The following is a 14,911-nucleotide window of genomic DNA, read 5'->3' on the forward strand; positions in this document are numbered from 1 at the left end:
GCACTGCAGTCCCTGCCTATGCTTTCCAGGATGATCCTGCTTTATATGACATCAATTACAAATATAAATGTATTATATATGACAGCATCGAAATTTAGTTGCAAATCAATGGGGCAAATGTTGAATATGACAAAAATCAAAAGCTTGCGTGCTGGGGCGGGGCAGTGGGGGCGGTGTTCTAATTTCTTCTTACCATATTATCTGAACCATAAAAACAACATTTAAGTGGCTTCAAATAAATTACTAATTCTATATGACATGTGAAAGAGAGGGGAAATGGTTGTACGTCTGCATCACTGGCCATCGGTCCAGGGTGAACTCCGACTCTCGCAAACTGATAGCAGGGATTGACTCCAGCACGCTGCAACCCTGTGCACAGAATAAGCGGTGAAAACAATGAATGATGAATGAATTAATGAATGAATGACCGACACATCCAATAGTCCAGGTATGTGTCTCTGTGCATACACTGAAATAACCTGAAGTTCATATTACCATAAATGGATCTGGCACTCAGTCGCCATGGTGATGAGACACAGTTGTTTTGACGTGAACATTTTGACAATGAATACTGTGAATTTCTGATAAATGGTGAGCGTCAGTCAACAGATGCGACCGCAGAAGTGCCAATCAAGATAACACATTGTTCATCCCTGAGGGGAGATTTAGAGCTCGCCACTTAACATGGCAGGGATGGATGGATGGATGGATGGATGGGTGGATGGATGGATGGATAGGATAGTGATGACTGACACCACACAGTCCATTTCAAAGTGAGCTGGGGGCAGCGTGAGCGATGTTGCAAGAATCGCGCTGATGATATGAGATATTCGAAATCTTGATTAAATCAACACAGCATTATTGGAAATCAAAACCCTTTCTCATGTCTGTGTGCTCAGATGGGAGACAGACAAGCACCCATCTATTGTTAGCTTAACACAACAAACAGTGTTCAAAGGACTCCTGAACCCCTGGGGTTGAAAGTATTCGAATCCACATAAAAACGACTCAAATTGTTACCACGGAGCATGCATGGCTCTGGGGTCATCGGTACACTTACACCTGCAGGACAAGGACAACAATGGCTAACAGCAGGTCTGAGTCAAACAAATCATTCCTCACATCCTCCTGCTCAGATTCCAACTCAGATGACTTGGAAACAACTCACTTGTTAACATGACGAATCCTCTCAAGGTGGACCGACGCCTGACGCCCGACCCCAGCAGAAATATACCGGAAACCGCCATCGGAACCGAAGAAGCTTCTGGGACAAGAGGAGGAACCCAAGGAGAGAAACCAAGGCCGGTTTATGCCAAAAGATTCAATGAATGACCAGAACCTGGATGACCGAGAACTTTCATAGCCGACGTTTGAATTGGTAGAAGATCGACCAATGGATCGACCAACCTCCCATCAAACAATCAGAAACAGGAAGTGCAAATCAAAGCTTTTAGGTTAATTTTGCCCTCCTTCTCGCTTTGTCTCATTAATGTGATGAATGTTTTTTGGGCCCCTTTGGAAAGGTTACTTGGAAGGGAAAGTTTGAGATATTTCTAATTAAACCTTAATGTCTCTTATAAATTAGCAAGCTCGTTTCCTTTATGCTGGACTTACACCAAAAGATGTTCATGATCACAGACTGAAAACTGAAAGCGAGAAGGAAATTTTGTGATACTGGAGTCGCAGTGCACTCCATCCATCATCTCGATGGTTATGTACCCCGATTGCCCGTAATCACGAACAAATCGGTCTTCGAGCGGTTCACCATTAAATTTTGAATCGAGCTGCAAACAAGCCTCGGTGCACGAACACACAAACAAACAACATACGGGCTTTCCGTGGTGTGGCGTTGTTGCGTAGCGACAGTCATGCACGTGGGTCCGTATTATTTACATTGTTCACCATCGTGTTTTCCTATTACAACGCTTTTTTTGGTAAGTTAGCCTGCATTATGGCTCTTGAAAAAGTTAAAGATGTTAGTGGTGGGAAGAAGATGGTAAGAATTGAAGTTGATCTGAAGAAGGAAATTATAGGTAAATGTGAGAATGGTGTTGGTGTTATGGATCTTGGCAGGCACTATAACATGGCTAAGTAAACAATCCATACAATCCTGAAGGACAAAGATGCGCTAAAGACGGCTGATTTAGGTAAAGGGGCGAGGACGTTACAAAAATAAAGGTCTCAAGTCTTAGAAGGAAACAAAATAGTTAGTTTGGATACAGTATACCCTCGTTTTTCGCGGGGGGTTACGTTCCAAAAAGAACCCGTGATAGGCAAAATCCGTTAAGTAGAAACCTTTATTTTTTTTTACAATTATTATACAATTAAATACTCTATTATACATTGCTGCTATCGTTCTTATGTTTTTTCTTCCTTCTTTATGGTACGAACGGAAGATTCATTAATTCCGTAATGCCAACCTACAGCCGCATAGCTTTTACCTTCACTTAGCATGTCCAGAAGTTTAACTTTATCTGCGATAGATAGCATCTTCCGCTGCCTTTTGGGCCCTGCCACAGGTGCTTTTGTCGGTCCAGAGCGTTTTGTCAACATTATGGGTTTTAGAAAAACTCGAAATTGCAAGAGAATTTGCACGTACGTAATGTAAATTTGGCAAGCTGTTTTACGTACGTGTACATATTAAACTGCAACGGTATTGACGCACAGGTAGAGAAGAAGCGGAGTGACTATTTAGCCAATCAGAATGCAGAACACAATGCACGATGCAAATCCGTGAAGTAGCGAAACCGTGAAAAGTAAACCGCGTTATCGCGAGGGATCACTGTATATGAAAAACAGCTAGCTTGAGATAGTATTAGCGATGTTACATATGCAACAGCGCTTTACAATCACCAGAGCGGTATTGGCGGTGGCAACGGTATTTGGATGAGCGAGAAACAGCGAAGGACGTCCCTATCAGTCTAAAGCATCCAGAAAGAGGAGAGGATGGTGGAGCCGTGGGTGGAACAGATCGGTTTGATAACAACTCTCCAATGTATCACCATCGAGCGGAGAAAGAAAAGCGACGGAGTGAAACGGCAGGGCCAAACACCCGCTGAAAATATTGCATGGCGGGGAAAAAAAATCACTGAAAGAATCGAGTTGCAGTCTTGTAAATAGTGACCCTGTAGGATTCACAGTCTTTGTAAAATGGCTGAGACTGCGACTATAAACTCTAAAAACTCCTCTTTAGACGTAAGCAGGTGTGAGATGATAGTTTTCAAAGAGTCTTTTCCAAATCTTTTCAAAGACTTCTGATGCTCAGGTAGCTTTAGCCTTTTCGTTGCTTTCGAGCCACCTCATGGCTCGGTTAATCATCTTAATAATTAAACCTCGTTTTGTTCTTTTGACGCCTTAACTCCAAGTGTCTGAACCCCATTTTCATCAAATATTCACAACATAACATGTATTTACAGATTTTGCTTTGAAATCAATTTTCTGTATTTGATGTTAGCATACATTTTACCCACCAATTTAAAAGACCTCTTGGTTTGTTTCCTATTGATGAAAGCTGATTAAATTGCTTTCTGGAGAACCCGCCGTAAAAGCTACATTCCAAGGGGCGCTGAATACGGGAGAGAATTCCAGGCTAATTTTCATTACTCAGAAGGATTCTGCCGACCCACCCAGTGGAGCTTTATCAAAAATTCATCTGTGCACTCTGCCGCTCTCCTCCCAGGAGAGTTCAGTCTGGTCTTGAGATTTGAATGTATTATGGCGTGGATGTTTGCATATCTGCATAATCAATACAGCAGTATATCCCGCTGGGGAAGCGACATAATAACATCCCAACATGACAAAATAGACACAGCATGTGCATCAATGATTGAGCCTCACCAATGGCAAAGGTGGAAAGAGGGAAAGAAGATGGCTTTTCCTTATATTCTCAAGATAGAAAAACTCCAGCTCCAAAAAGGAATGGGTGAAAAAAACTACAAAAAACAAAACAAATATCAGGAAGTCAATTATTATGGAATCAATTATCCTGTGTTCAGGGTTACAGGGGGTCCGGAGCCTTTTCCAGCTTTCATTGCACAATGTGCACACCATTTGCACGATATCCTCTGGTAGCCACAAATGAAAAAAACAACTAATTTGTCATGGGTTTGTTTTCTAATTTCTACATTTGCGTTTGCAAATTGCAGCCTTATTTTCTACTCATATCCAAACGTGCATGTGTGTGAGCTTGCACGTGTGTGTGTGTGTGTGTGTTAAGTTTCTCTATCCTAATTTGACTACGAAAGTTTTTGACTTGTGGGTGGATTTCAAATATGGGAAAGTAGCAAAGTGATGGAGGCGTGATTAACTCATCCATTACTTACTTGCAGTCAGAAGTATTTAAATATTTCATTTCACAGTAATAACGACTCTTGGCTTCCCACCGCTTTTCTTCTTAGGGTGACAGCAGCTGCGGGTGAAAGCTCACAGACCTAGAACTCCAAGAAGGCCTGGAGAAATCAACAGATGAGCGGGTTTTACTTCCTCAGACAGCGGCTCCACCTCATAATGTGATGCACTTTGAATACTCATGCAAAACACAACATCAGTTTTGACTTCTGCTTCACAGCAAGAAAGTCCAGGGTTGGATCTCCTCAACAGGGGGTCTCTCTGCTTGGAGCCTCGGTGTTCTCCCAGCGTCTGCGTGGGGTTCTTCCTGGTTCTCCAGGGTTCCTCTCACAGTCCAAAAACCTACAGGAGGTTCACTGGAAGCTTGAATTGTGCAGATCTGTGAACGAGAGAGTGAATGGTTACATGTGCATATGTGGCCCTGGGACCCTGAGCCATGTGAATAACGAATACATGAATGAATGAATGAATGAATGTATAAATGAATACTACATGAATGTCAACATTACAAATTTTATGAATTAACATAATATTGATATATATACTGATTAATATCATATATTAAGTCATTCAGCCAGTCCCACAAGACCATTTTTTGTGAAACTACAAACTACTCATCAGTTCTTTCATATACTGTATTCTCAAAAGGACAGCTCATATATATATTTTTTTGTTGCTAAGTTAACTTTTTCTTCTTTCTCATAAATTATTTGATCATTTTTAAATTACTGTTGCACCAGGATAAATTCCTGTGTGTGCTGTGCAGTCGAATAATAAAAAAAGTCTGATTCTTTAATTGTTTTTTCAGCAGCAGTGTATCTGCCATGAAGTCATATATTTGTTTTCTTGAATGACTACACTTCTCCATACTTTTTCACATCAAGTCAATACCAGCGTTTCCCCGGGGCTTGTATGAACGGTTGTCTTGACAAAGTCAAAAGCTCCATATAAGCAAATGTCCATTGATATAATGCAGTACAGTTTGAGACAACTACAAGCTGCGAAACCAATGTAGCTCAATTCCTACCTCGCCGACAGTGTCAACCGGAACCGAGTATATTTGTAAAAGCAGAACTAACAGCCAGTGTTCCGCTGAATCATATTAAACACATTTGTAGCCGCCACTGATGGCATTTGAAGAACCGTACGTCTGCAGGTAGAGGCGTCGACACAATCTGGAGCCGTGCCTTCACATGTGTTGGAGATATATTTATAAACGGTTCTCATTAAAATTCGCCCGAAATCATGAAATGTATAAAAGTACGCTCGGTGTGATATACAAGGGAGGCTATAAATGTACATATAAACTGTAATGAAGCATCGAGTGAAGTGGCAACCTAGTCAATGCAGTTCTGGTTAGAAGTGAGTTGAACAGACACTTAAAACAAGATCCCCTCCTGAACCCAAAGCCTCAGTCCTGTTTCTCATTGCATCTTTTTACCAGGGGGAGAGAAAATATTGACGGCAAGCGCCGTGCACTTGGGTGTTATACCATTAATATGCTTCAAAAGACTTGGAAATTGAGACTGGGCTGGAGGCAGGATTGCAGGACGGATAAATGACGTCTGCTTGGTAGCAGCTTTAGGAGCTCCTGGAAAGAACCCAAGCCTTGTCACAGAAGAGAAGGTGGGATGTGAACATGGGAAAGCAAAGGAAAGGGGATCAGACACTGGAACAAGTGCAGGGTTGGACGATAAATCCAACCCCCATGGCTGCGTGGAAGTGAGTACGGCGTCTTGGAGGACACCTGGAGCTGCATCAGCCAGCATTCGTCTCTCCAGCGACACACACACACACACGCACGCACGCTCCTGCTCGCACTGTGCGTGCAACCCGCCGTTCTCTCCAAACCAAGTTGGAATTCTCTGCGGTTAACGCAGGGACCGCACGCCTGGACGCGGTGCTCCCGGACCGGGGAGGAGGAGGGGGCTTCGTCCGGCACACTCTGCGGGGGATCCGAGGTGAGTCCTGCGGGTTTTTTTTAATGCAAAATACGCTCCCGCTTAGGCATGAAGTTTCCAAGTTTGGTTCCCAGTTTTTTCCTCGTTGCCAATGGTAACAGTACTATTTTTTTTTTTTTTTTTTTGCACATATTTCTAAATCTCTAGGTTGACTCGAGATGGAGAGCACGCCGGTGGAAATTTTCAAAGAGGATACCAGGTGCGCCCCCACGCCACCGGGGGAATGCGCGCCTAACACCACGCTGTGGGGCTCCGGATACGCGTGGAGCCGCAACACGACCCACGGCGTCGAGGGTGTGGAAAGCATGTCCCCACTCATCCCCTTCATCACCGCCGTGTACTCCCTAGTCTTCGTGGTGGGCTTGCTGGGGAACTGCCTCGTCATGTATGTCATCATCAGGTAAGGGGGGGGTCCTGGGTCTATCATGGGGGGGGGGGGGTCGGTTCCTTAGAAGTGTGTGTTCCTGCAGGGAAAATATAAATGTTGGTGCCGGTGGAGATCCCAGCACCTTTGGGGTCACTGCTATGTGTCACATCTCCAACCTGCTTTCACTCACGGATGCGTCAAAGAGGCCGAAAACTGCAGGACGTTGAAGAGGGATTTCAAATTGATGATGTTTGTCGTTCAGAGAGAAAAAAAAAAGGACAAACAACCATTCACCCTCCCATTCGTAGCAGTGTACCTATTTTTACCTGTTTTATTTTATCGATTTTGTCTCTGTCGTTTCTAATGTCTCTATCTATTGTCTATTTATTAACCCTAATGTCTTCTGGTACCTGTCCTCTGCTGTAACACCCGGATTTCCCCAATAGGGATCAATAAAGTATTATTGTGTTATATGATACATATCATTCACACTATCATTCATATGAGAAAAAACATAATTCACCCTCTCATTTACGCGTCATATGGAGGCGCACGACCATTGACAAGGAGATAAACCGCTATTCACCCTGTCACTCACAGAGAGTACATCAAAATAGTCACGTTCTACAAATCAGTGCCGTGCCGGGGGGGGGATATTAATTGCAGCAGAATCCATCTGTGATTCATCAGGCCAGGAAGTCCGCGTGCACCTCATTTGCCATTATTTATGGCCCCAGAGAGCGAGGCATTTTTCTCCGAGGGCGCGCAGTAAAACGTGGCAGCGCCACCAGGAAGACGTCAAATCACGGAAAACAATCACCTCCGGTCGGCTTGGCCGGAGGCAAGTTTTATTACTTCATTTAAAAAAAAAAAGGCTCTCTCATCCGATTGTTCTTCTGAGTCGATTCGCAATTTAACAGCACCGGCCCAACGGCTCTCAACGTGCACGGCTCTGATTGTTTAAGCTACTCTGATAAATATTTATAATCGAAAATGGATCTAATGAGTGTTTGTATGTGCAAACCGCCGCTTGCACCGATAAACCCCTCAGGCAATTAGTGTCCCGTCTGTTTCCTTACTCGACCGGTGAAATTCAAACCAACACATGGTTTCAAGGTTGCGGCCAGGGTTGACACAGAGCTCTGATGATGATGAATGATATTAAATAGATCTCAAAAAAAGGAAAAATATTACATCATCCATCAATCTGTGTTTGTAAAACCGCCTAAAATGTTGGAAGCAGACCTATTTGCCCCGAGTTAAAGCAAAGTAAGCCGATCTGCTTTTCTAACCTGCGGCATATTAGCCTGGAAAAACGGCATTTCTCAGACACTTTGTTTTCTCAAGAGCCATGAATGGGAAGTAAATGCGGAAATAAAACAGGTACTTTCGGCAGATGTTGTTAACCTGCTTGCACAACCGGGTTACTTGTTCCGCATCATCAATAACCATGTGAAGGATTTGCGTTGGACATACAACTCGTCATGTCAGCCCTGTTTCTAATCGTCTTGATATTTCCTTTGAATATCCTACAAGTATGGAAAATAGTAAATCTTGTTCTTGCTCCTAAGGCTGGTTATTGGAGTACTTTTAATCTGTCTATGAAATGGATGACGATGCCAACCTTTACCCAACTTTCGATTGCACTTTGTGAGCCGTGAAATGTTTTAAAATGCGTTTTACTTCGATTTGGGAGCACTTGGAGTTCCCCGCATTTAATTGTGTTGGCACCGTAAAAATATAGTAGAATTTAACTTAAATTAAATAAATTTAAAAAAGACATTTCCAAGACAAGGAAGCCCTATAGTTATAATCAAATATTTCCCAAATGGAAAGAGCATGATTCTGAGTAATGATTCTTTTTTTTTTTTTAATGTTTTGATGATCAGAGTAACTGGATTTTTATTTTTACAGTAAGTATAGAACATAATTGCATCAATCTGTCACAATGCCAGATGTATCTATGAATTAATACAATACAAAATCAAAATGCAGGGGTTTAAAAAAAGAAAAAAAGACTTTAAATCCAATTTAAATCGGTCATTGTTGGAAGTTATTGCCACCCCTAGTTGAGCCATATCCAGTCACGGTGGATGATTGGATTTGGCCCGATGGTTACATTGAGCAGAAATACTATACATAACAAAGAACTGGGAGTCAGAGAGATTGCATTATAGATTCATGGAGGCTGCCTGACCTGCGGCAAACTTATAATTCATAATGAGTCGAGAAGAAAGCTCTCCTACCCTGTCATCCAATCCGTAATAGCAGCGTGATCAAATAGTCTGGCCTCAATTCCCTAATATTCCAGGACACAGCTTATGCTCTGCATATTTAACAGGTACACCAAGATGAAGACCGCCACCAACATTTACATTTTCAACCTGGCGCTCGCCGACGCCCTCGTCACAACGACGATGCCCTTCCAAAGTACAGATTACCTCCTGAACACCTGGCCCTTTGGCGAGGTGGTCTGCAAGGTCTTCATCTCCATCGACTACTACAACATGTTCACCAGCATCTTCACGCTCACCATGATGAGCGTGGATCGCTACGTGGCGGTGTGCCACCCTGTGAAAGCCCTGGACTTCCGCACCCCCGTCAAAGCCAAGATGATCAACGTCTGCATCTGGATTCTGTCGTCGGCAGCTGGGATACCCGCTTTCGTTCTCGGCGGCACTCAAACAAACAGCGGTAAGAAAGGGTCGTGCTCCGGCGAAGTTGCCAAGATTCCCTCATATGCACTTTCCGCTTTTAACGATAATAGCTCGAGAGCAGAACCGCCTTTTGTCAAGTCTATCCATCGGTACAAATGCTTCCATTAGCCACGACGACTTTTCCCGCATTTGACTGACTGAGTGCAAGAAATTGCGTGCAGAAAAGCTCCGAATGGCGTTTAATTTATGACAAAGCGAATATACTTTGTCCTTTAACAAACGTTTCCCTTCCCTTCTCTCCTTCCGCAGACATAACTGAATGTGCTTTACAGTTCCCGGAGCCGTACGTGTACTGGGACACTCTGATGAAGATATGCGTGTTTGTCTTTGCCTTCGTTGTGCCCGTGCTCATCATCACGGTGTGCTACTCTCTCATGGTCCTGAGGCTGAAAAGTGTAAGGATGCTCTCCGGCTCGCGGGAGAAGGATCGCAATCTGCGCCGCATCACGCGCCTGGTCCTGGTCGTGGTTGCCGTGTTTGTTATCTGCTGGACACCCATTCACATCTTCATCCTGGTCAGGGCACTGGTGAGCGTGCCCGAAACCACCGCCATCATGGCGGCGTACTTCTTCTGCGTGGCTCTCGGTTACACCAACAGCAGCCTCAACCCCGTTCTCTATGCTTTCCTGGACGAGAACTTTAAACGCTGCTTCAAGGATTTCTGCCTCTCTGCCAAACTGAACGGGGAGAAGGCTTCGGGGCGCAAAAAGGGCCTCGGCATCGCGCAGGAGGCCGAGGTTCCCCTGCGGAATCCTGACAGGACAAGTAGACCCACGTGACTAGCTGTGGAACTGTCTTCGGTTTCTCACACCGGGAAGGAAGACTCGCCTGACCTGGGACTGACCCATTTTACGTCATTAATGTAAACACTATCAATGGACTGTTGGGATGGAAATGGAAACCCTCCTTCTCAATAAATCAACTGCCCTATGTAAGCAAAACCATCTTTTCAAAGTGATCCCTTTTTTTTTTTTTACATCTATTTCATTTCTGCAGAATTTGAATATCACTGAGAGAAAAAAATGTGACTTGATGAAAGCATATACTGGAGTAGCTTAATAACATTTGCACATTAAGTAGTGCCACAATATAGTTCATGCGTATCTGAAGAATGAGAAAAAAAATCAAGTTTCAAACATTATAATTTTTGCATGTGTCTATTCTTTTCCTTTCACTAAATCTCCTGTAAAGGTTTCCCTTTTAATTCAGTATTCACACTTTTCTCTCACTGACTTGTTTCTTTGTTTTGCCAAACGTGCCTTTAACAGTCCAGGATGGAAAGTGATCCTTTTAAGAATGATTCCCTGACGGGTCGAAGGGTCAAACAACACATCATACATACAATGTGTGTATATCCATACATATATATATATATATATATATGTATATATATATATCCATTAATGTCCACAAAAACACACACACACACACACACACACACACACACACACACACACACACACGTTTATAAACATAATTTGTTCTTGCATGAATCCCTGCCACATGTTGACACAAGTTCTGCTTGATTTTGTGATCGAGGAGAAAAGCGATTGGTGCAAACTGGACGGGAACATGCTTTACAATTTGTCAGAGGGCTCCCTATCTGTGTTGACTGTAATCGTGTCCAGTCTGATAAATGTGTAGTATATGTACTATATTTAGAGTAAATTATTCAATCGTGCTGTGCTTGGGTTTGATCTGATATACTATGTATCTTTAGTAACATATACTAAGCAGTGACGCTGTAGCGTAACCATTGTATTGGGGCAAGATCAAAGCATAAGGAAATGTGCACATAATTTAATTCACTGCTTTAGTATTGTATATCATCAAAATTGTTTGACGACGTATAGTAACTTTATGATATAAGGGTAGAAAAGAGAACGAGCACAGGCTATGTTGTATTTATAGCATGACGGCAATCATTGTGATAACAGCTTAACGCAACACCTGAATGTACGGAAAATAGACTCTGTATTGTAGAAACAAATATATGCTGTGTGTGAAGTTGTCCACCAACAGGAATGAAAATAATTCATAAACGTCTGTAATATCTAATTTTTTGGGGGGATGGGATTGGTGGGGGGGGGGCAAAGCTTTATGTCAAAGCACAACTTGGGGAAACAGCAGATTCAGTGTTGCTGTTCTATTACTTCCTCACAAAGAAAAATTCTTAGAAATCTCACTTTGACTCTTTAAATCAGACTTCACTATTGAATTAAATGCTTGTTTTATAATCTCTATTTGCATATTGGCCTTGTTTGCAGTCAGTCACATGGGGGAAACATCTTGTCAATGAAATGTTCTACATTAAATGAAGCTTAAAAAAAAAACAAAAAACTCATTGACTCATTGGACTTTGGGACAATCTTATCTAAGATGTGATGTGATGCGCATTTACACTTCTGCTCCAAGAATATTCTGTTTTACTTTTAAGACTGCAGCTCCCCTCTGTGGGGGAAATATTGAATCAGTCTAATGTTGGAGACGAAGACAAAGACTTCTGAAGCTTGGCACTTGAAGCTAATGTTAATGTTAACTTTAAAATTAATCTGCTAATTTATGTGGTAGATGCAGCCACAAGCTTATTCCCATCAGAATTTGAAAACATACCTGTAATGCTAGCAATAATGAACAATTTTAAAGGAGATTGGGAACTCATTTCGTCACAAATAAAATAATGGGCAGTGTTCAATAACACCGCAAAAGGAGATTGCTCACAAAATATAAAATAAAAATGTAAATATTTATGAAAAGGCTTTTTGGGAGCAGGCGCAGCCGAGTAATGTCACGTGATGCTTTGACGTCACTCTAGTCTCTTCCGGGTGTGTCTCTCCCAGCCGACGCTGGACTGAAGGCACAAGCAAACTCCTGGTTTCTCCTGCTTACGCTTTAAAGTTATTTTGTTTAAAAAAAAGAAAAATGAATCGCATTTTTGGCAGAGGAAAACCCAAGGACCCGCCGCCGAACCTCACGGACTGCATCGGAAGCGTACGTATGTTTCTGAGAAGTGTTTTGAACGCTGTGAAAGTAAACAAAGATGGACTCCTTTGGGCTAATTAGTTAGCTAACTTTTCTCAAGACATACATGGCCATGTTGAGCTAGTCGAATAGACGTATAACATTTGTCATATGTCATGCACTGGTTCTTGCCCCCTTTTCTAAACATGACTAACAACCAAAAGAAAAGTAACTTAGCAGGCGGTGGTATCATGGTCTTGAAAATATAAATGTCGGTGGTCCAACAATCGGGTCAGTGTATGTGGACAATGATTCTGGAGTTCACCCTTAAAGCTGGAGGCCCAGCTAAATGACACAGAGGCAGAACAACCTGAGTCACTGTCTGTAAGGAAATAGCTGTCAACAACCGGTAATTCAGGTTGGTTGTTCTGGCATGGCCACTCTAAGCTGACTTGGGATTGTATAGTGTATGTATAGCTTGACGGGGAGCAATCTATATTAATAATTTATCCTTTATTAATCCCCGTGGGGAAATTCGTTCCCTGCAATTAACCCATTATGGATGAACCATGAGCAGTCTGTCGATCAGCGCCAGAGGAGCAGTTTGGGTTCAGTGTTCAACAATGCTCAACAGCACTTCAACACACTAGGGCCAGGATTCGAACCAGGACAAATACAATTGCTCCACCAACTGTGCCACGCCGCCCCGAGCTTCTGTGTTTGATTGATTGACTGACAATTAGATTTTCCCACTCAGGTTGATGGTCGGGCAGAGTCAGTCGACAAGAAAATTGCCAGATTAGATGCAGAGCTCGTAAAATACAAGGATCAGATGAAAAAGATGAGAGATGGGCCTTCGAAGGTGAGATGAAATATTACCACCAAACAATACCATCACATAGGTTTGCTCAACTGATGTGTTTGTTCCTTAAATTCTCCCCCATTTCTTTTTTAAATCTACAAGAACATGGTCAAACAAAAGGCGATGAGAATACTGAAGCAGAAGAGAATGTAAGTCACTTACATTTTTAAAGCACACTGAGATTAGCGGAGCTCCACCCTCTTTTCTCACAGCCGTCTTTCTCATATCCTGCAGGTATGAAGGTCAGAGAGACAACCTCATGCAGCAGTCCTTCAACATGGAACAGGCAAACTACACAATCCAAAGTCTTAAAGACACTAAAACTACCGTAAGAAACATGAGTTTTTGCTCCATATGTGACTTTTATAATTATAGAATTACACTTGACTAACATCTGTGTTTTTTTTTTAGGTTGATGCCATGAAAATTGGCCTGAAAGATATGAAGAAAGCATACAAGAAAGTCAACATTGATCAGATTGAGGTATTCATGTTTGAATTTAAAACTACCAAAATACCAATTGCTACTATTTCATTTGAAAATTACTTTACAAATAACTGTAGTGTCTAAATATAATTTAGATTCTTTGTGTAAATGAGCATTGTCATGTTCCTGAACAAATTACATATTCCTCTTTACTGCAGGCAATTGATTTTTTTTATTTGAATTAGATGAATCAGTTAATGACTTCCGCTTTTAAAAAGAAATTTGTAAGATTAACATTTATAATTGTTTTATTTTTTAAATTCAGAATATTCAAGATCAACTGGAAGACATGATGGAGGATGCTAATGATATCCAGGAGGCACTTGGAAGAAGCTACGGCACACCTGAAATTGATGAGGATGACCTGGAAGCAGGTCAGTGAAGTACTACCATGCCAGCACTCCCCAGAGTTAATATTTAGGAAATATTTTGAAACTGGTGAGGTGGGGTGTCCCAGATAATTATTCAGGCAGATACCAGCGCACCATTCCCACTTTTTGCAAAAATGTAACTTTAAGTTTACTACTAGCACACAGCTAATGAGCAGGGCGCTGACACATTTGCTGTTTGTTGCACTCAGAACTGGATGCCTTGGGCGATGAGTTACTGCTGGATGATGACAGCTCTTACCTGGACGAGGCTGCAACAGCTCCTTCTATCCCAGAGGGCATGCCTGGTGACAAGACAACCAATAGGGTACTTCACTTTTCCTATGCACAGCAGGACAGGAAAGAGGCTTTTCTTTGTTTATGTATCCATTAATGCCTTTCTCCGTTGTGTTCCAGGATGGTATTCTTGTGGATGAGTTTGGCCTTCCTCAGATCCCTGCTACATAAAGATGGAGTTGGTTCAACTTTGCTGTTTTTACATGTATCATAGCTCTTTTCTATTTTTTCCACCTTACACTCCCAGCTTTGGAGCATGATTTCTTAAGCCCAGAGCCTCTGCAGTTCAACAAATGATGGAAACTATATCAGCTTTTTGAATAAGCTATTTTAATTCGGATTGAGTGAAGCGTTAAATAAAAATGATGTGACTATAGGAAGAGGGATCCCTGTCATTATAAAGTTTCTGCAGCACTGTTCTGAACTACATAATAAATTATTTTCCAAACTATTCATTGTGTGATGTTATATTTAAAATAATCATTTTTAGAAATGACACTGTACAACACAGATGTAAGAATCCAACAGGTAAATGTATCCCTCTG

At 42.1% G+C, this 14,911-nt stretch overlaps 2 protein-coding genes across 2 annotated transcripts; both read left to right on the forward strand.

Moving 5' to 3' along the window:
* The first annotated feature begins 6,099 nt into the window (after positions 1-6,099).
* On the forward strand, positions 6,100-10,716 carry LOC147231839 (delta-type opioid receptor-like). The gene is made up of 4 exons (XM_086150325.1): positions 6,100-6,308; positions 6,456-6,708; positions 9,017-9,369; positions 9,642-10,716. The coding sequence occupies exons 2-4, from the start codon at positions 6,467-6,469 to the stop codon at positions 10,169-10,171; spliced, it is 1,125 nt and encodes a 374-aa protein (XP_086006451.1). The 5' UTR covers positions 6,100-6,308; positions 6,456-6,466; the 3' UTR covers positions 10,172-10,716.
* A 1,493-nt stretch (positions 10,717-12,209) lies between these two features.
* chmp5b (charged multivesicular body protein 5b) lies at positions 12,210-14,816 on the forward strand. The gene is made up of 8 exons (XM_086150326.1): positions 12,210-12,383; positions 13,111-13,215; positions 13,318-13,364; positions 13,450-13,543; positions 13,627-13,698; positions 13,967-14,075; positions 14,282-14,397; positions 14,487-14,816. The coding sequence occupies exons 1-8, from the start codon at positions 12,315-12,317 to the stop codon at positions 14,535-14,537; spliced, it is 663 nt and encodes a 220-aa protein (XP_086006452.1). The 5' UTR covers positions 12,210-12,314; the 3' UTR covers positions 14,538-14,816.
* The last annotated feature ends 95 nt before the right edge of the window (positions 14,817-14,911 follow it).

Source organism: Fistularia commersonii, chromosome 8 (genome assembly GCF_037954325.1).
Source record: "Fistularia commersonii isolate RoL2024-O1a breed Wild chromosome 8, RoL_Fcom_v1.0, whole genome shotgun sequence".
In the NCBI taxonomy this organism is placed as follows: Eukaryota; Metazoa; Chordata; class Actinopteri; order Syngnathiformes; family Fistulariidae; genus Fistularia; species Fistularia commersonii.